Source organism: Somniosus microcephalus, chromosome 24 (genome assembly GCF_052327205.1).
Source record: "Somniosus microcephalus isolate GS21.2 chromosome 24, FLI_Smic_1.0, whole genome shotgun sequence".
NCBI classification, from domain to species: domain Eukaryota; kingdom Metazoa; phylum Chordata; class Chondrichthyes; order Squaliformes; family Somniosidae; genus Somniosus; species Somniosus microcephalus.
Window position 1 is genome coordinate 5,052,884 of NC_141010.1, and position 27,635 is coordinate 5,080,518.

The following is a 27,635-nucleotide window of genomic DNA, read 5'->3' on the forward strand; positions in this document are numbered from 1 at the left end:
AGGAATGGCCATTCAGGCAAGATACCAGGCAACATCCGGCACCAGTGGAACTGTACCCCAGCGAGTCAGTATCTGAGAAAAGGGTGAAAGGCGAGGGGAACCCCAGCGCGTAATTAGCACCATATGCCCACATCAACACACAACCACCTTCATACAGAAGATTCCATGAAAGGAGTTTTAAACAAAAACCTCCTTCGTGAAAATGCTCCAAAAACCTCCGGTCCCCTGCAAACAAACCCCTCAAAACAACCAAGTCACATGCCAAGTTAAAAAAGTTGTAGCCAGTTCACGTGGATCTCATTTACAGCAGCACAGTAACCCAATTGCTTCTACATACGAAAACGAAATCCGAACTAAAAATAGAAAATGCCGGAAATACTCAGCAGGTCAGGCAGCATCTGCGGTGAGAGAAAGAGTCAACGTTTCAGGTCGATGACCTTTCGTCAGAACAGGAAAAGATTAGAGATCTAACAGGCTTCAAACAAGTGCAGGGGCAGGGAAAGGCGGGAGGGGAGGAAAGGGCAAAAAGGGAAAGTCTGTGATAGGGTGGAAGGCAGGAGAGATTAAACAACTAATGGGATGATAGTGCAAAGCAAAAGGGGATGGCAATGGGACAAGAAACAAAAGATGGGTCTAGAATAGCAGAACCATCAACAGCTGCCATCCAAAAAAAAATGGGGGCAGAGGTTAGGATCTGAAATTGTTGAACTCAACGTTGAGCCCAGAAGACTGTAAACATGCTTCTACACATTTAGGAATAGATTCAAACATTGGGCAGGCCCACCAGCCTCAGCAACAGCTTCATCACCTTCAATATAATGAGGCTTTAAATAGAATGGTCTGGGGAACTGGATGGCACAGCACATTAGATACTAATCTTGCACCTCAAAGAACCAGCACTCTCGTCCATCCCAGATCGCATGGGATAAATGTCACTTCTGCTGCTGACTACAGGGATCCCATGTGAAACAAGTTTGAGCAGTCTCAATCTAGTGATTATGGGTCTACAGTGTGAAACAGCCCATAATTTAGTCGTAATTGGCAATGTCACTCGGGTCTGGTTGCTGTGGGATTACGGGGCTGCTGCAGTCAGGGGAACAGAGGCACATTGTTGGGCAAAGTAGAGGGATCTTTACTCTACATCCAAGATGTGATCGGTGCCTGACCTGGAAGCACTTGATGCAGACATTGGGTGCTTGAAAGTGTGTTCATCCCAGCACAGACATACTGGGGCAGTACAGGAATCTTTGTTATCCGGAGGCGAACCGCCCGGCAAGCTCGAGCCACCAGCAAAAATCAGGAGCCGTTTTTTATTCTTTTCGTTTCTTTTTTTGAACAGTCAAGCTCTGCAACGTCTGTAGCTAAGCAACAGCTTCAGCTAGAGACGCTACAGAGACGCTTGCTGACTGTTGAGGCTGTTGCTAAGCAACAGGGTTTGTTGATTCATACGGAGATGAAAATCTCCGTATGTTTCAACATTAGCTCTGGAGTGTACGGCAGTTTGGAGGGAACGGCAGCAGCTCGGTCCCGTCGGTGCCGGATAGCATAAAGTTTCCTGTACTATGAAATTAATAAAACTGGACCAAGAAAGGAGGACAGGCTTGCATTTATAGAACATCTTTCATGACCACCAGACATCCCAAAGCGCTTTACAGCCAGTAAAGTACTTTTGAAGTGTAGTCACTGTTGCAATGTAGGAAACGTGGCAGCCAATTTGCACACAGCAAGATCCCACAAAACACAATGCAATAATGACCAGATAAAAAAAAAAAAAAAGTTAAAGTGATGTTGGTTGAGGGATAAATATTGGTCAGGATACCAGGGAAAACTCCCCTGCTCTTCTTCAAAATAGTGCCACGAGATCTTTTACATCCACCTGAGGGGGCAGACGGGGGCCTCTGTTTAACATCTCATCCGAAAGACAGTGCAGCACTCCCTCAGCACTGCACTGGGAGCGTCAGCCTAGATTATTGTGCTCAAGTGTCTGGACTGGGACTTGAACTCTCAACCTTCTGACTCAGGTGAGAATGCTACCCACTGAGCCACAGCGGACAGGAGGGAAAGCATTCTCTCCTCCCTACTTGGTATTGTTGGCCTTTAAAAAGAACCCTTTCTAAATTAAACACAACCCATGACTCAATCTCACAGTTCAACTCCTCCATAAATGGAGCTCTACATGTGGGGATTTGAATTTGAGATCCAAATTCCTTCTAGAATCAGCCATTCGGCCCATCGTGTCTGTGCTTGCCGGAAAAGAGCTTTCCAGCCTAATCCCACTTTCCAACTCTTGGTCCGTAGCCCTGTAGGTTACGACACTTCAAGTACTTTTCAGATGTGGTGAGGGTTTCTGCCTCTACCACCCTTTCAGGCAGGGAGTTCCAGACCCCCACCACCCTCTGGGTGAAAAAAGTTCTCAACTCCTCTCTAAACCTACGACCAATTATTTTATATGCCCTGATTATTGACCTCTGTGCTAGGGGAAATAGGTCCTTCCTATCCAGGCCCCTCAATTTTATACACCTCAATCAAGTCTCCCCTCAGCCTCCTCTGTTCCAAAGAAAACAACCCCAGCCTATCCAATCTTTCCTCATAGCTAAAATTCTACAGTCTTTACAATATCCTCATAAATCTCCTCTGTACCCTCTCTAGTGCAATCACATCTTTCCTGTAATGTGGTGACCGGAACTGCACGCAGTACTCTAGCTGTGGCCTAACTAGTGTTTTATACAGTTGAAGCATAACCCCCCTGCTCTTATATTCTATGCCTTGGCTAATAAAGGAAGGTATCCCGTATCCCTTCTTAACCACCTTATCTACCTGGCCTGCTACCTTCAGGGATCTGTGGACATGCACTCCAAGGTCCCTTTGTTCCTCTACACTACTCAGTGTCCTACCATTTAATGTGTATTCCCTTTCCTTGTTAGCCCTCCCCAAATGCATTACCTCACACTTCTCCGGATTGAATTCCATTTGCCACTGTTCTGCCCACCTGACCAATTTATTGATATCTTCCTGCAGTCTACAGCTTCCTTCTTCAGTATCAACCACACAGCCGATTTTAGTATCATCTGCAAACTTCTTAATCATACCCCCTATATTCAAGTCTAGATCACTGATATATACACCACAAAAAGCAAGGGACCTAGTACTGAGCCCTGTGGAACTCCACTGGAAACAGCTTTCCAGTCACAAAAACATCCGATCATTACCTTTTGTCCGATCATTACCTTTTGCTTCCTGCCACTGAGCCAATTTAGGATCCAACTTGCCACTTCCCCTTGGATCCCATGGGCTTTTACTTTCCTGACCAGTCTGCCATGTGGGACCTTAACAAAAGCCTTGCTAGAATCCATATAGACTATATCAAACGCACTACCCTCATCAACCCTCCTTGTTACCTCCTCAAAAAATTCAATCAATTTAGTCAGACACGACCTTCCCTTAACAAATCCATGCTGATTGTTAGTGCCTTTCTAAATGAAGATTAATACTGTCCCTTAGAATTTTTCCAACAATTTGCCCACCACCGAGGTTAGTCTGACTGGCCTGTAATTACTCAGTCTATCCCTTTCTCCCTTTATGAACAATCTGTAAATACATTTTTAATTTACATGGAGTTGTAGTCGTTGCATATTTACAAGATATTTGATCACTGTAGCTGACACCTCTCGTGTTGCAGCATTTGCATTATTAAAACCACCACTGCACCCTTCAACATGGCTACCAACATGTCCTACACACCCACCTCAGACTGGAGCCAGGGGTGCTCTTGGACTAGGAGGCCCCAGTCGGTTTCAGGTCGCAGTCTGGCATATTTGAACTTGTTCTGAATTGCAGCCTTTGTGCAGATGTATTTGTAAAGGAATTCTTTACCAGTCTGCTCAGATATGGCTTTTGCAGACATGGCTGTTCAGTTGGGTTTCTGTAAAAAAAAAAAGTGAAGAAAAAACAAAATATTAAAAGTAAAATCACCAATCTTCAACAAGTAAGAGACAAGAAATCAACTTCAAATCCCATGCAGTGCGACTAGTCCAAAACTAGCAGAATTTTGCACTTTACAAAATGCCATCAACACACGAGTGAACACAAGCTGGGGCAGCAAGTACATTTTTATGATGATGTTGGGTCAGTGGAATATATTGTGGACTTTGATCAGCTACAGGTTATCTAGTGATTTGACCATTCGCATTTCAAGTTCTTACAAAACAAAATTCACACGGATTCATCTTCAAGATTGTGCAAGTTAAAAATTGTTATGATGAAAGCAGAAGGGTTTTGTTTGACTCGAGCGTCAGCCACGGCTCAGTGAGTAGCTCGCTCGCCTCAGTCAGAAGGTTGCGGGTTCGAGTCCCACTCCAGAGTCTTGAGCACAAATATCGAGGCAGACACTCCAGTGCAGTGCTGAGGGAGTGCTGCACTGTCAGAGGTGCCGTCTTTTGGATGAAATGTTAATCAGAGCCTCCGTCTGCCTTTTCAGGTGGACGTAAAAGATCCCGCGGCCACTATTACGAAAAAGAGCTGGGGAGTTCTCCCCGGTGTCCTGGCCAATATTTATCCCTCAAATCAACATCACTAAAAATCAGATTATCTGGTCATTATCACATTGCTGTTTGTGGGATCTTGACATGTGAAAATCAGCTGTCATGTTTCCTACATTACAACAGTGACTACAGATCAAAAAGTACTTCATTGGCTGTAAAGCACTTTGGGGCGTCCAGTGGTCATAAAAGGCGCTATATAAATGCAAGTCTTTCTTTTTCTTTCAAAACTGAATCTGTGGTAGTGGCATGTAGTGAATGTTGTACACTAAACACGCAATGCCCATGATCAGAACCATGTGAATCCCATTTCAAGTGTTTCATCAGAGTGCCTTTCAATCAACAATAAGACCATCAACTGTACATATTTGATTATACTCCCACCAAAAGTGACCTTATGACTCAAACCCAATCTGCCTACATTTGTGATGCCTCGGAGGTTGTTGCACCCTGCTTGGACTTGACACTGCACTGGAGCCCAATTAGATTAGGTTCCACGGAAGCTCAGCGTAAGCGCGAGGAACAGCACCTCATCTTTCGATTAGGCACGCTACAGCCCTCTGGACTCAACATAGAGTTCAACAATTTCAGATCATAACCTCGGCCCCTATCACATTTTTATTATTTTTTTATCCACACTTTTGTTTGGCCTTTTGTTCTTCCCTCCCACAGGGCAGCTGTCCTTCACTCTGCCCGCGCAACTCACACCTCCCCTTAGTAGGGGGGTCAATAACAAGGGGGCATAGATTCAAGGTAAGGGGCAGGAGGTTTAGAGGGGATTTGAGGAGGAACTTTTTCACCCAGAGGGTGGTTGGAATCTGGAACTCACTGCCTGAAAGGGTGGTAGAGGCAGGAACCCTCACAACATTCAAGAAGCATTTGGATGAGCACTTGACATGCCATTGCATACAAGGCTACGGACCAAATGCTGGAAAATGGGATTAGATTGGACAGGGCTTGATGGACGGCACAGACACGATGGGCCGAAGGGCCTCTTTCTGTGCTGTAAAACTCTGACTCGATGGCCATCCTTTGTTCCTTAACCTGTCCCATTACCACCTCCTCTCGCCTTGAATATCTCTCAATGTCTCTTAACCTCTCCTGCTTTCTATCCTATCACTGACCTTCCCTTTTGTTCTTTCACCCCCTCCCCCTTTTCCCAGCCCCTAACTTGCTTCACAATCTATTCCTTTTCCTGCTTTTTTCCAGTTCTGACGAAAGGTCCTCGACCTGAAACGTTGACGCTGTTTCTATCATAGATTTTAAAAGTGCTCAATTAGGGTGGGTGCAGGGCCTACTTTGTCAAAACATTAAAAAGACTCAAACTGCTAAAGTTCTGAAACCCATCGTTAGCATTTCAGGAGTGAGCCAGGAATGTAGCTCGCAACTGAGCAAGCGCAGGGCTATCCCGATCGGTACAGTGCGATTCACAGCCCACAGCACCAGTTGCATGCTTCAGCCTGAGAATTGCACGGTGCAGCTATTGGTCTCAGGTCAGCAACAGGCACGTGTATTGGTGTCCGTGCATTTACAGTTCAGTGGTGTGCAATACTCAATTTATCCCCTCAGATCATTCCCAGCCCCAGGAACAGACCTGTAGCCCCCAGGACTTCACCCCCGCAGGAACAGACCTGTAGCCCCCAGGACTTCACCCCCGCAGGAACAGACCTGTAGCCCCCAGGACTTCACCCCCGCAGGAACAGACCTGTAGCCCCCAGGACTTCACCCCCGCCCCCAGGGACAGACCTGTAGCCCCCAGGACTTCACCCCCCCCCCCCAGGGACAGACCTGTAGCCCCCAGTACTTCATTCCTCAGCTCAATGATTTCAGTGAGTTGAAAACGGCACGGATTCTGTATGAGGCGGGTGATCCACTCCGCCACATTAATGCCCAGGAGGTGCAGGGTTCGATCCCGGCTCGAGACAGTCCCGGTGAATCATAGAAAGTTACAGCACAGAAGGAGGCCATTTCGGCCCATTGTGTCCGCGCCGGCCAACAAAGAGCTATCCAGCCTAATCCCACTTCCCAGCTCTTGGTCCGTAGCCCTGCAGGTTAGAGCATCCCAAGTGCACATCCAAGTACTTTTTAAATGTGGTTAGGGTTCCTGCCTCTACCACCCTTTCAGGCAGTGAGTTCCAGACCCCCACAACCCTCTGGGTGAAGAAATTTCCCCTCAAATCCCCTCTAAACCTTCCAATTACTTTAAATCTGTGGTGAAGGCAGACTCAATCGTGGCTTTCAAAAGGGAGTTGGATAACTACCTGAAGGAAAAAAAATTGCAGGGCTACGGGGAAAGGGCGGGGGAGTGGGACTAGCTGAAGTGCTCTCGCAGAGAGCCGGCACGGGCTCGACGGGCCGAATGGCCTCCTTCTGTGCTGTAACCATTCTATGATTCATGGAAGGAGCGTTCACGTTGCGGCCTGTCAGACTGTTAATCAGCCTGCAGATCCTTCCACTGCTCTCCAAGGGAAGAGCATGAAAATATAGCTAATTGAGCCAATACATTAAATAACTTTTCCATCTCCGATTTAATTGCCACTCTCTGGTAGCACAGTGATAGAAATGTATGCGATTTGGCAGACAGACCGTCACTAAGTGCTTTGGGGTTATTAAAAGCCACAGCACAGGGGAAATAGTCGGTGGAGAAAATATATAGTATTTGCAGTCACACAAGAGACTGACATTCAATTTTACAATTTACAATTTAAATCGCTTTATTGGCATGATAAGTTACATCTTATGTTGCCAAAGCATCAAAATACATTTATGGTTTAGCACATAAACGCAGTTCTATTCATACAGTGTATAAACAGGTATATCCCTGAGTGTATAAATATACATTCGCATTGTTTATATATATTTTTTTTCTTAGTTTACTGGTTGTCCCTCTGTTCATGGCAAGCTGTAACATAGTGCGCCGCCAGTGTTATACAGCTTCTCTCCTCTCCCAGTAGGAATGGGAGTTTTTGGTTGTCATTCAGATTTCTGAAATCAGGGCATATTTGTGAGAATTTTTGGTAGAAATTCTCCCTGATGCCCTGATATTTTCCACAAGCTGTGAGGAAGTGCATCTCTGTCTCCACCACTCCCTGACTGCAGTGAGAGCACACTGAATAGCACATACACTGTGCGACCAGTTAATCAGTCACAAATGTGCTTTGGTAACCCTGGAGTAAAGGCAGAAAGGCAACTTAATTCAGAGCTGGGCAGCCAAAATAAACTATTTAAAACTTGGGTAAAAGTTTATATAATCACAAGGTAATATCTAGTTCCACCAATTAACATTTTTCATATTGCTGTTGGTTCAGAAATAGATAACCAAGCTTAGAAACATGAACTCAGAACAAGTTTTGTATACCACAGCACTGCAATATAAACAGGGTCTCGCCACGGAACAGACACGTCAAATAAATTCACCACGTGAAGCATTGAGAAACGATTAACGCTATATAAATAATATTTTCACTACCTGCAACCTGTGTCAAACAACTGTGGCCAGAGCCTGAGTCCCACTCTTTAAAAGAAAACAATCTTGGAGAAATCACCTGGTAAACAGGATTGCTTTCAATGCCAAGAGCCTTGCATTGAGCTGTAAAGGTTGCCTGCAAAGATATCTTTACAATTCAATAAATACTTTTACCCCCAGATAAAGATAGAGAGAGAGAGATAAATGTTGTGCTGCATTTCATGTGTCCTTGTAGTATCAGTATTGTATAGCTGGGAGCGTGCAGTCATAGCTCCGATAGCCTTGGCTGATAAAGAAAGATACACTCCCTCTTCTACTTAATTGTTCTACTGGTCTGTTCAAATTATCACTCAAGCTACAAAAACGGCAATCTTCCACAATATCACGTCCAACAGCTGCAGTTGTGTTAAATACTTGTAGATAAAAGGAAAACAAATATTGGTAAGAGGAATAAGGCAGCACGGAGTCAGCCTAAAACCTAGGAGGCGGGTTCAGCAATTTGTATGAGGATTCACAATATGAAATAGTGCAAGATATTTTACACCCAAGCACGATTTGTGAATACTAGTCGATCAAAGTCAAGAGCAAGTGTAGTTTTCCCCCGCGCCCCCCACCCCCACTCCAATTTTTGACACCAACTATCCTTTAGCCAGAGTGGCTTTGGTGATCGACAAATGAAGGGTAGTTGCATACTGTGGGAGGAACTTGATCGAGACTGTTCAAACTCATTTCACGTTAGGACCTTTACACCGAGACAGAGGATACTTCCATTCTAACTTAGACCCTGGTCACAGAAGTGAAAGGGCACTTGCTAACCCACGGACACTCAACCTCCTTCAGCTGATTTTTATTCCCTCTTTAGCCCAGGAAAGCAGAGACTAACTGATGCACTCCCCTGCCGATACTGGCTAACAGCACAGACTAGGATGTAACCTGGGATCTTCCTGTTCTCTATGGCTCAGTAGCGCACTAAGCTATCAAACCAGCTGAGTGTAAATCAGCACCGACTTGCTATTGCTCCCCTACCAAGAGGGAGAATGAGTTTTTGGTCCCAAAAGAACAAGAACAAAATTGAACCAGAAAAATCTCCTTGCACTGATGACGCTTACCAGTTTCGTAGGAATGTCACTAGACAGGCTCATCAAAGGCAAATCTTTAGAGCCCGTCAGTCACAGCTCATTGTGCCCATCTTCTATCATGTAAATTCTTGAGCAGACAACCTCATCCCCAATGCAGATGTACTTCATTATTCAGTTTTGCTATTAATCATTCATGTACACCCACAGATGTAAATAATGCCCGACAGTCAAAGGGAATAGACAGAACAGGAAGCATGATAAACCTTTCTATGCAAATGATCTTTTTTGCAACTTTAAAATCATTGTGCTGTTTGCTGTACACCATCCTCAGAGTTCCTCGGAGTCCACATCACGGAAGACCTCTCCTGGTCCCTCAATACCTCCTCGTTGGTGAAGAAGGCCCAGCAGCGCCTATATTTCCTAAGGAGGCTGAAGGGGTGTAACCTGTCACCCCTGATCCCCTCTAACTTTTACCGCTGCACAATAGAGAGCATCCTGACGAACTGTATCACAGTATGGTATGGCAGCTGTAGCTACTATGACCGGAAAGCCCTGCAGCGGGTAGTCAAAACTGCCCAACGCATTACCGGCACCCGGCTACTGACCATAGAGCACATATACTAGAAACGCTGTCTACGGAGGTCACTGACCATCAAAGACCCTACCCACCCCAGCCACAGTCTGTTCGCCCCCCTGCCATCTGGGAGACGCTACAGATGCATTCACACCCGAACGACCAGATTTAGGAACAGCTTCTTTCCCAGGGCTGTCATCCTACTGACCTCCACAAATAAACTCTAAAGCCTGCACATCTGTCAATGCACTTTATTATGTTTATGTTTATGTTACAAGCCAAATGAATGTTAAATGTCTTAATCAAAATGTACACTCTCGGGAGCCGCAAGCTTACATTTCGTTGTACTGCACTTGTGCACTAACAATGACAATAAAGTTGATTATTATTATCCGTAAGAGTCATCCGCTTGGCCATCACAACACTTGCCAACTAAGTGGATGGTCAGACAGCTGACTCGGTCCTTCAGTGAATGACTAGGTCACACAAAACAGACCCCCACAGCCAGACAGCCTAGCAACACTCACATGAAGGAGCACTTGGGAAAGGTACTGGAGGGTGACCGGCATTTGTGTATCTCTACCCAGCACAACTCTGAGCCTTGAAGACAGAACATAGAAACGCAGAAACATAGAAGATAGGAGCAGGAGTAGGCCATTCGGCCCCTCGAGCCTGCTCCGCCATTCAATGAGATCATGGCTGATCATCCAAATTCAGTACCCTGTCCCTGCTTTCTCTCCATATCCCTTGATCCCCTTAACCTTAAGAAATATATCTAACTCCTTCTTGAATATATTTAATGAATTGGCCTCAACTGCCTTGTGTGGTAGAGAATTCCACAGGTTCACCACTCTCTGGGTGAAGAAATTCCTCATCTCTGTCGTAAATGGCTTACCCCTTATCCTTAGACTGTGACCCCTGGTCCTGGACTCCCCCGCCATCGGGAACATCCTTCCTGCATCTAGTCTGTCTAGTCCTGTTAGAATTTTATAAGTTTCAATGAGATCCCCTCTCATTCTTCTAAACTCTAGCAAATATAAGCCTAATCAACCCAATCTCTCTTCATACGTCATTCCTGCCATCCCAGGTATCAGTCTGGTGAATCTTCACTGCACTCCCTCCATGGCAAGAACATCCTTCCTCAGATAAGGTGACCAAAACTGCACACAATACTCAAGGTGTGGTCTCACCAAGGCCCTGTACAAATGCAGCAAGACATCCTTGCTCCTGTACTCGAATCCTCTCACTATGAACGCCAACATACCATTTGCCTTCTTAACCGCCTGCTGCACCTGCATGCTTACCTTCAGCGACTGGTGCACAAGGACACCGAGGTCTCGTTGCACTTCCCCTGCTCCCAATCTATTGCCGTTCAGAAAATAATCTGTCTTCCTGTTTTTACCACCAAAGTGGATAACCTCACATTTATCCACATTATACTGCATCTGCCCAATCGCCCAGCCTGTCCAAATCGTACTGGAGTTTCTCTGCATCCTCCTCACAGCACACACGCCCACCCAGCTTTGTCATCTGCAAACTTGGAGATATTACATCTAGTTCCCTCGTCTAGATCATTAATATATATTGTGAACAGCTGGGGTCCTAGCACCGATCCCTGCGGTACCCCACCAGTCACTGCCTTCCACTCGGAAAAAGACCCCTTTATTCCAACTCTTTGCTTCCTGTCTGCCAACCAGTTTTCTATTCAAGTCAGTACCTTACCCCCAATCCCATGTGCTTTAACTTTGCACGCTAGTCTCTTATGCAGGACCTTATCGAAAGCCTTCTGAAAGTCCAAATACACCACATCCACTGGTTCTCCCTTATCTATTCTACCAGTTACATCCTCAAAAAATTCCAGTAGATTAGTCAAGCATGATTTACCTTTTGTAAATCCATGTTGACTTTGTCCGATCCTGTCACTGTTTTCCAAGCGCTCTGCTATCACATCTTTTATAATGCACTCTAGCATTTCCCCCCACTACCGATGTCAGGCTTACCGGTCTATAATTCCGTGTTTTTTCTCTACCACCTTTTTTAAATAGTGGGGTTACATTAGCTACCCTCCAATCCATGGGAACTGTTCCAGAGTCTATAGAATTTAGGAAGATGACCAGCAATGCATCTACTATTTCTAGGGCCACTTCCTTAAGTACCCTAGGATGTAGATTATCAGGCCCTGGGGATTTATCGGCCTTCAATCCCGTCAATTTCCCCAACATCATTTCCCTACAAATATTGATTTCATTCAGTTCCTCCCTCTCATTAGACCCTATGTTCCCTGACATCTCTGGGAGGTTATTTGTGTACTCCTTTGTGAAGACAGAACCAAAGTATGTATTTAATTGGTCTGCCATTTCTTTGTTCCCCATTATAAATTCCCCTGATTCTGACTGCAAGGGACCTACGCTTGACTTCACCAATCTTTTTCTCTTCACATATCTATAGAAGCTTTTAGTCAGTTTTTATGTTCCCTGCAAGCTTACTCTCGTATTCTATTTTCCCCTTCTTAATTAATCCTTTTGTCCTTTGCCGAATCCTAAACTGCTCCCAATCCTCAGGTTTGCTGCTTTTTCTGGCCAATTTATATGTCCTCGACTTGGATCTTATGCTATCCCTAATTTCCTTTGTTAGCCAATGTTGAGTCACCTTTTTTGTTTTATTTTTATGCCAAACAGGGATGAACAAATTCTGTAGTTCATCCATGCGATCTTTAAATGTTTGCCATTGCCTATTCACCGTCAACCCTTTAAGTAACATTCCCCAATCCATCCTAGCCAACTCGCGCCTCATACCATCGTATGGAACATGGAACGGGAGTCGGCCAGTCAGCCCTCAAGACTGGGGAGAGAAACTAGTCAGAAAAAGGAAATTTGATTTACGACAAGTCCTGGTTTCTAAAAGCTAAACAGAAATCAAGCTAAGCTTGTGGTACTTCACAAGGGGTGGAAGGAGAAAAGATAGAATTCTTCATTCTTTGAATATATAATATGGGGGGTTCTCAAGAGCCTGCCCTGTTAAAGAGGTTAGCTGTTAGTTATAGGCCTGTGGCAGTAAGCTCAAGGCCAAGCAACAACTTCCATTTGCACAGCACCTTTAATGTAGTAAAACATCCCAAGGCGCTGCACAGGAGTGATTATCAAACAAATTTTGACACCGAGCCACATAAGGAGTCACTAGGACAGGTAATCAAAAGCTTGGTCAAAGAGGTAGTTTTAAGGAGCGTTTGAAAGGGGGAAGAGAGGCGCGGAGAGATTTAGGGAGGGAATTCCAGAGCTTAGGGCCCAGGCAGCTGAAGGCACAGTGGAGTGATGAAAATTGCCGATGCACACGAGGCCAGAATTGGAGGAGCAGAGAGATCTCAAAGTTGTAGGGCTAGAGGAGGTTAGAGATACGGAGGGGTGAGGCCACGGAGAAATTTGAAAACAAGAATTAAAATGTTAAAAGTTTTAAAAAAGACAAGAGATATTTGGTGAAGCAAACCAGAGATTTGCTTCTATAAGAATTAGGAACATTTGTCACACTGACAGCTGGGATAGTTTCCACTATTCAGCAAAAAACAGTCTCTCACTGGCCATCAGACCCAAGTAGTATAATGGCACTGCAACGCCCCCACAGTGCCTGCAAGGTATCATAGGAATTGCTAGATGAAAAAAGACCACGGTCTATCTAGTTTGCCTCCTACCATCCTGGTAGTCACAGGATACATCGATAAGCAATTGATTGCTAGGGCCAGTCAACAAAGCCCTCAATGAGTCTACAACAGACCCAGACACGAGGTGAGGAAAACCACTGTGGTGGAGAGCTTTGGGAACCAAAGGTCCAAAGTCACCCATTCCTCCCACTCAGCATATGGAGCTACACCTACCATATCTTTACTATGTAAATAGGAGCAAGTGTTATCACTTGCTATTGATAGAGACAGTCTGAATTAGAAGCGCTCACAGACACAAACTTCCAGAATAGTTTAAAGGTTAACGGCTACAGTAAATAAATTGGAAGTGGTCAGGGCAGATCCAAACACAGGTAGGAACCCTTTCATCTCAGAAATCTGGTCTGAATTATACCTAAATATAAAGAGAAAATGCTGGGAATACTCAGCAGGTCAGGCAGCATCTGTGGAGAGAGAAACAGAGTTCACGTTTCAGGTCTGACCTTCTCGGTGCCTTTTGCCCAAATTACACTTGGGCTGATGGGATGAAAACCTCGTCACTCATTTGGCTGTTCTTGTGAAATTACTTTGGAATACTCGGGAAGTGGGCACAAACTAGTCATAATTCACATGAAACCGCATCAAAGTCCGATTTCACGCAAGCTACAAGGTTTGGGAAATGGAAATGTCACACCGATCGCTGGGCTGGCGGAGGGAAGAGAAGGAAAGAGTACAAAAGGAGTGTGCTTGATGGGAATTCAGCAGTGTGGTTTCCTTGCTTGGTACAGACATCCCTCAACCTGAAGAGCCAAGTTCACATGGAGAATATCGAGCAAGAACCACAACTTCTAGTAGGTGGTGACAACCAGACAAATCTTTAGTACAAAAAAAAGCCAAATGTGGAGAGGAAACTGGAGCCATATCACTATTCATGTCTGATCCATGCCCCTTTTTACCAAAAATCACATCTTCCAGGGTTACACAAATCAGAAATCTGGTTCATCATTGACTTGACCAGCGCATCATTTGCACTGGCTTCCTCTCCAGGTTTTTGCTGGGCAGGGGTGAGGAGAAAAAGTAAAGGAAGTTTTTCCAGAGTTCCATATGATAATGGTCTCATTTATCAGCAAGACTAAACAGCCTCTTTCCCAAATACTGACCCCATGGTTTACCATTGCATTGCCCAACCTCAGGTGGCATTAATCACAACACCACTGTACAACTTGCTGATACCCAGAGTCCTACTTAGAACTGAATTCATAAACGGAAGAAAAAAGCAACATTAGTCTCTCGGTTTCTGCACTGGCGAAGCACTTTTAAGTAACGCAAGTCTCAGATATCGGTCCTTTAATTATTCAGGAACAAAGCTGGACTGACGACCACACGAAGGGGAGTCCAAAGAAGGCAACTGCTCTTAACCATAGTGGGGGCAGAGTTAGATATGGAAATCCATAAGATTTGGGTAATATCTCTCTCTCTTGCCATCATGCCTCTCTTTGTTAGAGGAATTTCTACACTTCCCAGTGAGGATGATCTTGATTCACCATTACACAAGACAACATTCAATTGGGCTGAAGTTAGAGCAAAGAAAGGTGTTTAGAAAACTAGTTCTTCCTCATTCCGTGTACACTGCATGTCCATTGCCAGGACCAGGAAGCTCAGGTGAATTTAATACATACGGTGGGTGAAGACTCGTAGAAATAAAGACATCAAATTGTATTCTCAATGGGTTCATATCACTGAATGGTAAGACGTGGAGTCAATAGCAGATCAGGAGAAGGTGACACAGTCCTTCAGCTGTAGATGATGCATGGCTTGTGGAGATCAAAAGGGCAAAAAGGAGGAAATATCTCCAAAAATAAAACAGTACATACATGGCACTACTCAAGATCAAACCAAACATTTCACTTAGATTCAATTGCAAATTAAGTTACGTTCTACAAAAGCAGGTACATGCAAACACTGCAGCATTGATCACCTTGTACTGAGAGCAAACATTCAGAGAACACACTAAACAGAATCTAGTCAACTCCCCTGCAACGACGTGGTGTCTGTACTCTGCACCTCGTTACACAATCTCTCCTTTCCTTTGGCCTGGTGTCCTCCAATTAGATCCAAGTTTCATCCCTCCCCCTGTTTTTTTTCCTCTCTGTCTGCAAAAAAAAACAACTACAGAGGGGCAAGTCTAAAATGTTTGTGGTGGGGTGGGGGCAAAGAACTAGATAGTGATTGAACGTAACGCTTCAGTGGCTCAGTGTAGACACATGGAAAGGGTGAGAGACTCCTTCCTTCACAACTTGGACCTCACTCACCCACCCCCACAACCGTCGTCTGAAACACCATCTTTTTAATTAATTCTCAGGATGTGGGCGTCACTGGCAAGGCCGGCATTTATTGCCCATCCCTAGTTGTCCCGAGGTGGTGGTGGTGGGTGGCCGTCTTGAACCGCTGCAGTTTGGTAAAACCGAGTGGCTTTCTAGGCCATTACAGCAGAGGCAGTTAAGTCAGCCACATCGGTATAGGACTGGAGTCACATATAAGCCAGACTGGGTAAGGATGGCAAGTTTCCTTCCGTAAAAGACATTAGTGAACCAGTTGGATTTTTACAACAATCAGACAGTTTCATTGTCACTTTTACCAAAAACAACTTTTTGTAAACGGAAATCAAATTCTGAACTCACGTGCTCTGGATTACTAGTCCATTTATAGCCACAACACTGCTGGACCTGTTCTTGCTTTCCCCATTGATCATTTAGCAACAGAATTTCGATGCTTCACCATTCAATGACTGAAAAGCTGAAACAAAGCTCCCCTGCTGGTTCAGTTAAATCCACCACCTCAGTACGGAGCTGAACTACACACACACCACTAAAAATCCAGCTTCGATCCCCATTCCGTCCTGAGCCAGCTCATCTTAGATAGGACCAACAACAGTGTGCCTAAGATGGTGTTAGGAGGGGAAAAGCGCTCAGGGTTCCTGCTGGAAAGTGAGTAATGCATGCTAATCAGACATGGAAAGGACTGGGCTATGGAATACCTGCTTGCAGTTGAATAGCCAGCCTATAGTCATCATCAAGGCCATCAGGCATTACGTAATAGAACAAAGAGTTCTAACAAACTAAAGACATATTGTCTGATCCATATTTAATATCGTGACTCAGCTAGAACTAACTAGTCTTACCCCTGTAACTGAACAGTTTGGTGAGCATTGCTACCTGGAGCTGTAGGTAACCCCTAAAACCCCACATTCTCACACGGAATAGGCATTGTATAGGACAGAGCACAATCAGGAGTCAGCAACAAGGTAGCAGCACAATGGGATTAAGAAGGTTTATTACTATCGGAGCCCTGGGATGCACTCGTGCTTTGAAACAACAACATTTTAATAAGGTAAATACGGAAAAACTATTTTCACTAGAGAGCATCAATTCCGGATCAGCAAACAATGAAGGGAGGTATTAAACAGAGGGCCATTTCTACCCAGCAAGTGCTGGCAATGGATAAATACTTGAAAGACAGAAATTTATTTTTAAAAAGGTCCATGGGAAAGGACAGGGTAGTGAGACAGTACAGCTCAGAGAGCTGGCACAGAATGTGATGGACCGAACGGCCTGCTTCTGTGCTGGAACATTTTATGATTCTACTGCTTTACAGCAGAAACAAGCTTACAAAGGCCGAGCAAAAAAGGTTTTCGAATTAATTACCACTCTTAACACAATTGTGTTTTAGGTCACAGCAGGTCAGGGCAAAGAGACCATTTTGATACACCCTTTTCTCCCACATCTGAAAAAAGAAACAGGACACCAATCACTTCGGTTAAAGTAATTGCATGAGTGAACTTCGAACGACTGAGGTCAATCCTGTTCGAGATTTGGCACCACCAGCAATAACTGCGGCTACAGTGGGGAGTTGCTCCCTTAAGCTGTGGAGTGAAATTCCAAAGATTCACGACCCTCAGAAGAAATTCCTCCTCATTTCCGATTTAAATGGGTGCCCCCTTATTCTGAAACTATGCCCCCTAGTTCTAGATTCCCCACGAGGGGAAACATCCTCTCAGCATCCACCCTGTCGAGCCCCCTCAGTATCTTATATGTTTCAATAAGATCACCTCTCATTCTTCTAAACTCCAATGAGTATAGGCCCAACCTGCTCAACCTTTAAGGCAACCGCTTCATCCCAGAAATCAACCTCGTGAACCTTCTCTGAACTGTCTCCAATGCAAGTATATCCTTCCTTAAATAAGGAGACCAAACCTGTACGCAGTACTCCAGGTGTGGTCTCACCAACGCCCTGTACAGTTGTAACAGGACTTCCCTACTTTTATACTCCATCCCCTTTGCAATAAAGGCCAACACTCCATTTGCCTTCCTAATTACTTGCTGTACCTGCATGCTAACTTTTTGTGATTCATGTACAAGGACCCTCAGATCCCTCTGTACCTCAGCATTTTGTAATCTCCCTTTTATATGCCAGGACACTGGGAGAATTCCCCAGCTCTTCCTTGAAATAGGGCTGTGGGATCTTTTAAGTCACCCCAGAGGGCAGACAGGGCCTCGGTTTAGCATCCCATCCGAAAAAGGAGAGATTTTAGCACTGAAGTGTCAGCCTATATTATGCGCTTGTCTTTAGAGTAGAACTTGAACCCATGAATGCCTGACTCAGAGGTACAAATGCCACCACTGAGCCAAGGCTGATAGGTGTACTATAAGAACAAAGGACACATGAACGTGCGGCCACTCCAGGGGTTGGCTAACAACCTTAGAAGCACAATTTCTGTATACCATGTCCCACTGCCCAGGACAGCAGCTCTCACTTCAGCTTCTATACAGACTTTGTTTTTAGAATAATACACCCATCAGCCTTGGCTCAGTGATAGCAATCGTGCCCAAGTCAGACAGACATTCAAGGGTTCAAACTGGTTTCGGGCTCATCACTCAGCCCCAAGCTCAGCCTCAACTACACACAAGTGCTGCTATATTGGTGATACTATAATCATGGACTCGCAAACTACATGCCAAGCAGCTCTGCTCTGTGCAACACTGATCAGGAAGCTTGCAAAAATCAGTTGTTGATATAATCAGGATCTCGAGCTGCGTGGTCACCTTAAGATAATTCCACTCTGGTGTCTGTGGGTTGCAGTTAGCCAGTGCCTCGCAGCGCTGAGCGGGCTGTCAAAAAACACTGGTTGGCCAGCAGCGCGAGTAATGGAGCATTAATCACTGACACAGGACGACACTGTAATGTGTTGTTGCCACGAGGAGGATTCGGCATCAACATGGCACGCTGAAAGCCAACGGTCACTGCAACTGGGCCTTGACCCGAACCAAGTTTTGATGCCCTTCCACACTGACAGCTCAAAATCTTTGTTGTCCACGTACACATACAGCGCCTCTAAACACACCCAGACAGCAGAGGCAGCAAAACCTCCCCCAGACTAGCATTTGAAACCAAGCCACGCAAGCACAGAATTATTGCTTTTCTGGACCAAAGGAAAAATGGTACCAGTCTCGGATCCAGGAGGGGGAATTACCAAGACAATCCCAGAAATCCCAATGATTGAACATTTGTATATTGCATTTCAAAAATAATTACTGGCAACTAAAGGCATTTTGGACTGGAAACAAACTCTTCGTGTTAAACATCTGGCAATAGCGATCTGGAGCAAGAACCTTAGCCCATTATCCCCTTGCCCACATGTGCAAAGGTCATTTGTCGTATCCCACATGCTACCCCAAGCGAGTTCAGCACTGGCTCGGAATTGAACCAGACACCTCCTGGTCCAAATGGCTCAGCTCTACACTAAGCAGTTCCTTCATTAACTGAAGGCATTGGGGTACAGAATCTTCAGGCGAGACAGAGGGGGAGGTATAAGAGGAGGGGGTGTCGCAATATTAATTAAGGAGTCAATTACTGCAGTAAGGAGGGATGATATATTAGCAGGGTCCTCTAATGAGGCCATATGGGTGGAGCTTAAAAACAAAAAGGGGGCAAGCACTTTGCTGGGAGTGTACTATAGGCCTCCAAACAGTCAGGGGGAAATAGAGGAACAGATATGTAGGCAAATCTCAGAGAAATGTGCAAATAATAGGGTAATAATAATGGGGGATTTCAACTTCCCCAATATTAACTGGGATAGTCAGAGTGTGAAAGGCTCAGAGGGTGTAGAATTCTTAAAGTGCATCCAGGAGAGCTTTTTGAGCCAGCATGTAGAAAGTCCTACAAGAGAGGGGGCGGTACTGGACCTAATTCTAGGGAATGTGGCCGGCCAAGTGGAAAAAGTGCTAGTAGGTGAGCACTTTGGTGATAGTGACCATAATATGGTAAGATTTAAGGTGGTCATGGAAAAGGACAGGGATGGGCCGGAAATAAAGGTTCTAAATTGGGGGAAGGCCGATTTTAATAGGATAAGGCAGGATCTGGCCAAAATGGACTGGGATCAGCTACTTGTAGGAAAATCCGCATCGGAGCAATGGGAGGCTTTCAGAAGGGAGATTGAGATCATACAAGGGCAACATGTTCCCATAAATGTCAAGAGTGGTTCCAAAAACCACAGGGAACCGTGGATGTCAGGGGATATACAGGAATGGATTAGGAAAAAAAGGAGGGCTTTTGGTAGATACAAAAGGCTAAAGACGGAGGAAGCCCTAGAGGAGTACAAAAAGTGCAGGGGGATACTTAAAAAAGAAATTAGGAGATCAAGGAGGGGCCATGAAATAACACTGGCGAGCAAAATAAAGGAAAATCCAAAGATGTTTTATAAGTATATTAAGGGTAAAAGGATAACTAGGGAAAAAATAGGGCCCATTAGGGACAAAAGTGGCAATCTGTGTGTGGAGCCGGAAGATGTAGGAGGGGTTCTAAATGAATTTTTTGCATCTGTTTTCACTATGGAGAAGGACGATGTAGACATAGAAATAGGGTGGGGGGACTGTGATATGCTCGAACATATTAACATCGAGAGGGAGGAGGTATTGGCGGTTTTAGCTGGCCTAAAAATGGATAAATCCCCAGGCCCGGATGAAATGTACCCCAGGCTGCTGTGTGAGGCAAAGGAGGAGATTGCGGGGGCTCTAACACATATATTCAGGACCTCTCTGGCCACAGGGGATGTGCCAGAGGACTGGAGAACCGCTAATGTAGTACCATTATTCAAGAAGGGTAGTAGGGAAAAACCGGGGAACTACAGGCCAGTGAGCCTAACATCAGTGGTAGGAAAATTACTGGAAAAAATCCTGAGGGACAAAATTTGTCTCCACTTGGAGAGGCAAGGATTAATCAGGGATAGTCAACATGGCTTTGTCAAGGGAAGATCATGTCTGACTAATTTGATTGAATTTTTTGAGGGGGTGACTAGGTGTGTGGATGAGGGTAACGCAGTGGATGTGGTATACATGGATTTCAGTAAGGCCTTCGATAAAGTCCCGCACAGGAGACTGGTCAAGAAGGTAAGAGCCCATGGAATCCAGGGTGCCTTGGCACATTGGATACAAAACTGGCTTAGTGGCAGAAGGCAGAGGGTGATGGTCGAAGGTTGTTTTTGTGACTGGAAACCTGTGGCCAGTGGGGTACCACAGGGATCGGTGCTGGGTCCCTTGCTGTTTGTGGTCTACATTAATGACTTGGATATGAATGTAAAGGGTATGATCAGTAAATTCGCGGATGATACTAAAATTGGTAGGGTGGTAAATAGCGAGGAGGGTAGCCTCAGTCTGCAGAACGATATAGATGGGTTGGTCAGATGGGCGGAACAGTGGCAAATGGAATTTAACCCGGAAAAGTGCGAGGTGATGCACTTTGGGGGGTCTAACAAGGCAAGGGAATACACAATGAAGGGAAAGACCCTAGGCAAGACAGAGGGTCAGAGGGATCTGGGTGTGCAGGTACACAGATCCCTGAAGGCGGCGGAACAGGTGGATAAGGTGGTAAAAAAGGCATATGGGATACTTGCCTTCATTAGCCGAGGCATAGAATATAAGAGCAAGGAGGTTATGATGGAGCTGTATAAAACACTGGTTAGGCCACAGCTGGAATACTGTGTGCAGTTCTGGTCGCCACACTACAGGAAAGATGTGATCGCGTTAGAGAGGGTGCAGAGGAGGTTCACCAGGATGTTACCAGGGCTGGAGCGCTTCAGCTATGAAGAGAGACTGGGCAGATTGGGTTTGTTTTCCTTGGAGCAGAGGAGGCTGAGGGGGGACATGATTGAGGTGTACAAAATTGTGAGGGGCATAGATAGGATGGATGCTGAGGAGCTTTTCCCCTTAGTAGAGGGGTCAATAACTAGGGGGCATAGATTCAAGGTAAAGGGCGGGAGGTTTAGAGGGGATTTGAGAAAGAACTTTTTCACCCAGAGGGTGGTTGGAGTCTGGAACTCACTGCCTGAAAGGGTTGTGGAGGCAGAAACCCTCACAACATTTAAGAAGCATTTGGATGAGCATTTGAAATGCCATAGCATACAAGGCTACGGGCCAAATGCTGGAATATGGGATTAGATTAGACAGGGCTTGATGGCCGGCATGGACACGATGGGCCGAAGGGCCTCTATCCGTGCTGTATTACTCTATGACACCTCCCAGTTCTCGCCAGTATAACGGAGGCAGTACAACTGTAGTAAGATAATGATGCAATTAGGTCATTTATTTTGGAAATTAGCCATTTACTTCCTTTGGAAAGGGGAACAAGAACATACTGTATAGCTAAGCAATGCCACACTTTGGAGATTTGTCAATAGATAAAGCAGAGAATCGAGTGTTTAACCAACGCACAGAGAGGTCTGTTGTGCGGTGTCAGGTCCGGACCCAGGCAGTCTTTGCTGCCCATCGCAGCTGGAGCTACTGACAATGCCGGTCATGTCAGGTCAGGCCAAGCCAATAAAGGAAGCATGCTGTTGCACAGCAAGATGGAAATAAAACAGGGAAAGGCGACAAACCTGCAACAAAACACAGCAGATGCTGGATAGGCAGAGCAGATCAAATAAACATGAGAAACAGAAGACAGGTTAATGTCTTAGGCGAAGAGCTAATCATTTAAGATTCCATCTGAAAGATTAATCCAGCTGTTCTCTTCCAAGTACCAACACTCCCAAAACTACAATCTGAGCTTTACACACACACAACCCATGAAGCTTTTTAAAAAAAAAGTACTTTCCCCAGATCAGTATCAGTTTATTCCTTCAACAAAAACATTAGCGATATGGACCTTTATAAAGTTAACTCTCTAAGTCAGGAGTAGATCCTAGGAAGCCGCTGGGAATGTTCATTTAAAGGAAAGCTATGGTGAGGTTTTCGTTAGTAATGCACTGAAGTCAGACAGACAAAAGCAGATCCAGAAATTCAGCAGCTGATTTTCCACTAACGGGCTGACTAACTTCACCAATCAACATAACTGTGACATCAAATTAATGGCAGCACCCAGAAACTGGTTCCTAAAAATTATTTTTTAAAAACCAGTTAAGTATATTTCAAAGTTTCAATGTAAAAGGCGCCAAGACAAGCTGGGACGTTTATGCAGGAAACATGATCATTTTGTTCCCTTTTAAGTTCAGTTTTAATGAACGGTGAAAGGCAGCTATTCTGAAGAATACAAGAGACGACAGAAATTAATTATCTTCTGTGGGCATCCGCAGAGACAAGACCTTCCATCAGTCAATGGAGAGGGTGCAGGAGACTAGAATTAAAGCTTTCAAAATCCAGGCTCTAAATTATATTTTAAAAAAAGGTACAATTCAACTTTAATGAATCAGCTATTTTTTTTTTTTTTTTAAATGACAATTTATTGTTTTCAAGCAAGAAATTATTAGGAAGGCAGAAGACCTCAAGCTTTTGATTTTAGCTGGCTGGTCATAAGGCCACACTCTCTCTACATCCGCCCTCGCAGAATCCGAGCAGCAGGGACACAGGCCAAAGCCAAGGAGAAATCCATTCAAATCCCATTCTCTAATTGTTCATACAATTTCCTCTTAAGTTGATCAAAACAGCTTAACTGCTGCTCTCCAGTTCCAACGATTTGGTTAGTACAAGTACAAATTAGTTATATGCTTTAGTACATGTTGAGACACCAAACTAACTAGACTTCCAAACTCTAGCCCCACACCAATTACATTTGGGGGGGGGGGGGGGGGGGGGGAATCAATACACGTTGCAGCTGGCAGGCTTCAATCCATCCCATTAAATTACTCCCACCCCCAGAGACAGACCAGTACCGCAGCCTAATGTTAGAGCTCAAAATGCTCTCTCCAGACACAACCCACAATTGGAAGCAAAGGATCTATAGCTCGTCTGACAACAGCTCAATGACCAAAAAGATTAACCCTACCTTCCAAGTTCCACAGATGTTGCCTGACTCGCTGAGTGTTCACAGCATTTTCTGGTTTAATTTAGGATTTATATAATTGTACCATTTCTTAGTTCAGATGGACACATGGTAAACATAGTAAACACCCACTGTTGCATTTCAGTGAAATCCCAGTGACACATCAGAGTAACAATACGAGCTGGGGGGAAATACTTTAAGTGATCGGCACGGGAATTTAAAACAAAATGTAGCAGGGACACACACATGGTTAACACTTGCCAAGCTTAACATTTCAAACCCGAATGGCCTGCTTCTGTGCTGCAAATTCTCTGTCTATGTAAATCAAATTGTAAAATGGATTTCAAATTGACAATTCTCAAGATGTGGGACAACTGTAAATATAAAACTGCTGGCAACTGGCTGCAGAACAGAGTGATCCTATGTTTAGTGTAATTAGCTGCTGACAAATCCTCGGACCTTGTACAAAAAGGGATGGGTCGGTGATACCAGTACTATCCACAGGGAAAAACGAGAGCTACAGACCAGGCACCCGAGCACACAGGCATCATGGCAGAGTCCCAGGGCTCCTGAACACAGAATACCACGTCCTCGGAGAGTCCTTGAATCAGCTGTCACACATCACAGGAGTGAAGGGTTACAGTACATCTCTGAGGAGGGAAGGGAAGAGAGAAATGCAGAGCAAGGAACAAACAAACACAAGAAGGAAGCTTAAAAAAGGAACACTGCACTGGTCCATTTTTTAATCATTCTTCGGGACGTGGGCATCATTGGCAAGGTAAGGATTTATTGCCCATCCCTAGCTGCCCCTGAAAAAAGGTGGCAGTGGGCAATGTTCCTTCCAATTTGTTTTTGGGCCGCGCGGCCCCTTTAACAGGCTGTGCAGCCCATTCAAAATCCGGCTCATGCACGGTTTTTCTTTTTAAAAGTCGGCTGTGCGGCAGCTCCAGAACGCTGCTTGGAGCCGCGGCTTAAAGCAAACACTGGTGGTGGGCCTTCTTGAATCGCTGTAGTCTGTGTGGTGAAGGTGCTCTCATGATGTTGTTAGGGAGGGAATTCCAGGATTTAGACCCAGCGACTATATATGTCCAAGTCAGGATGGTGTGTGACTTGGAGGTGGTGGTGTTCTCATGCATCTGCTGCCCTTGTTTTCTAGGTGGTAGAGGTCGCGGGTTTGGGAGGTGCTGTCGAAGACGACTTGCTGCAGTGCATCTTGTAGATGGTACACACTGCAGCCACGGTGCGCCGGTGGTGGAGGGAGTGAATGTTTAAACTGGTAGAGAGCCACCCAAACCAGACTGCTTTATCCTGGATAGTGTCAAGTTGAGTGCTGTCGAGTCCCAAAGCCCCTCAGCCCCTCCACCACTTACAAGGCACAAGCCAGGAGTGTGATGGAATACTCTCCTGGATTCAGACAAGTGGACAGAATCCCAGCACACTCCTGGCTTGTGCCTTGTAGGCAGTGGAGGGGCTTTGGGAGTCAGGAGGCGAGCCACTCGCCGCAGAATACCAAGCCCCTGAACTGCTCTTGTAGCCACGGCATTTATGCAGCTTTTCCAGGTTACATGCGAGGGAGGAGACTGCGAGATAAAACAAGAAGTTGGCGATTTCATAAAATCATCGGAACCATTTAGAACAACTGCTTTTTGCTGTCGATATTGCCGTGGGATCAAAATCAATGGGAAGAGCCGACAATTCTAGTGTCGTGTCGTGTACTAGCAGGATATTCGCAGCCTCCCCATTATTTCTAGTGTCGTGTGCTAGCAGGATATTCGCAGCCTCCCCATTATTTCTAGTGTCGTGTGCTAGCAGGATATTCGCAGCCTCCCCATTATTTCTAGTGTCGTGTACTAGCAGGATATTCGCAGCCTCCCCATTATTTCTAGCCCCTTTATATAGTACAGTAATATGCACATCAATCAACCCTTGACAATAAAAAAGGAAACTTTTACAAAGGCAAGTTAACAATTTCTTCTGGTTCACGGACAGCTCCAATATTGAATAAAGTGGCACTGGTTTGGTGGCTTACACATACCTAAAAATAGAAATAGACTAAGGCACATTTCACTCCAACAGGATCGTGGAGCAACCAGCTGCTGCACATAGTTTTATACAATAAAAATTCAAGAAACACTGAATACTCGCAGAAGCAACAAGGAAAGCAAAGCCGCCTTCGGGCAGCAAACAATTCAAAGCAAGCAACGAGTGCCAACTCCCCCCACAGCAACAGCTGTATATTTTATTTTAAAAGGGTCAGCATTTCAGGTACGATCTGACCCTGGAAGAACCAGGAAACACCCTGACAGTCAGCCGTAGCACTCTCTCCTCGGAGTTCAAGTCCCACTCCAGAGACTTGAGCACAAAAATCTAGGACGACACTCCCAGTGCAGTACTGAGGGAATGCTGCACTGTCGGGGATGCCGTCTTTCAGATGAGACATTAAACTGAGGCCTCGTCTGCTCTCAGGTGGACGTAAAAGATCCCACAGGCACTATTTCGAAGAAGAGTAGGGGAGTTCTCCCCGGTGTCCTGGGGCCAATATTGATCCCTCAATCAACATCACTAAAAAGTACTTCATTGGCTGTAAAGCACTTTGGGACATCCGGTGGTTGTGAAAGGCGCTATGTAAATGCAAGTCTTTCTTTCTTAGCAGATATCCATCCCCTTTTGTATTGCAGAGCCACTGGTAGCAGTCCCATACGGTGCCCAGGCACCGAACACTGGAATCCACCCAGTTTACTGGGTCCACAGCACTGGTTGCATACAATATCAAGAACAAAAGGTCACAGCCTGCCACGATGCAAGGTTTATTTTTCCACTGACTAAAGTTGATCATACTTCACTTGGCAGCTATCTGGTCAGTTCTGCAATGGAACAGCAGTGACATAACAAAAACTACTGTTTCACAACAAGTAATTATTTCTACATGAGCGTGTTTCTCAAATAAAACACATATTGCGTCACCTACAATTAGTGCAGTGATGAGCACCCACTGCAATTCCCACTCTGACGGGAACGGTAGCAGTGGTTGTTACTGGGCTAGTAATGCAGAAGCCTGGACTAATGGACCGGAGACACGAGCTCAAATCCCAAAGTTAAATTCAGTTAATTAAATAAATCTGGAATTAAAAGCTAGCATCAGTAATGGTGACCATTAAACTACAGCGTTGTAAAAACCAAAACCCATCTGGTTCACTAATGCCCTTTAGGGAAGGAAATCTGTCGTCCTTACCTGGTCTGGCCTATACGTGACTCCAGACCCACAGCAATGTGGTTGACTCTTAACTGCCCTCTGAAATGGCCGAGCGAGCCACTCCGCTGTACCCAACCACTACAAAGAAAGAAATACTGCAGCAGTTCATCACCAGCTTCGAGGGCAATTAGGGATGGGCAACCAATGCTGGCGTTACCAGCGACGCCCACATCCCAGGAACGAAAAAAAGTCAGCCTCTAACCTTTATACTGGCAACAGGTCCAGGAAAATCTGGCTGACTTGTTTTGTTTTTCAAATTCTGTACTGTGAAATGGGAAATTACATTAAATTACTAAAACAAGACCAGCAATATTACTGTAATATTGTCCCTATATTTTCTTTCCGAACCTTCCCTCCCCCTCAGATTAATAGTTATTAAAAGCCATGTATACCCACTTACACGCCTCTCCTCCTTTCGACAATCCCTCTGCTCTAACCATCAGTGGCTGCTGTTTCTGCCGCTAAACTGAGCTGAGAGCACGGAGTTGGAAATGTTGTACTGGGTACCAACGGGCAAGTCAGGTTCCCCATGGCCTTGAGTATGCTCCCAGTGGCCCTGGTCGGCTGCATGTCAGTGGCGGGGCAGTGGGCCGTATAAACTGCTGCGGTGCTTCAAGCTACCAAAAAACCTGCAGAGAATCCAGCCCTGTGACTAACTTGGGCTGTGTTTAAATCGGTGACCAAAAATCCCTTGCAAGCAATTGGGAGTTCAACAGGTTCCGTTAACACTATTTAGGCACAGGAGCAGTTTTTAATTACTTT

The 27,635-nt window shown here is 45.2% G+C and overlaps 1 protein-coding gene across 1 annotated transcript in view; it reads right to left on the minus strand.

Annotated features, from left to right (window-relative positions):
- LOC147100979 (ATP-citrate synthase-like) overlaps positions 1-27,635 on the minus strand; it is a 96,969-nt gene that overhangs the window by 66,253 nt on the left and 3,081 nt on the right. Inside the window, 1 exon segment of the mRNA XM_085966109.1 lies at positions 3,746-3,922. Coding sequence (XP_085822235.1) covers positions 3,746-3,904 — 159 coding nt within the window. The 5' untranslated portion in view covers positions 3,905-3,922.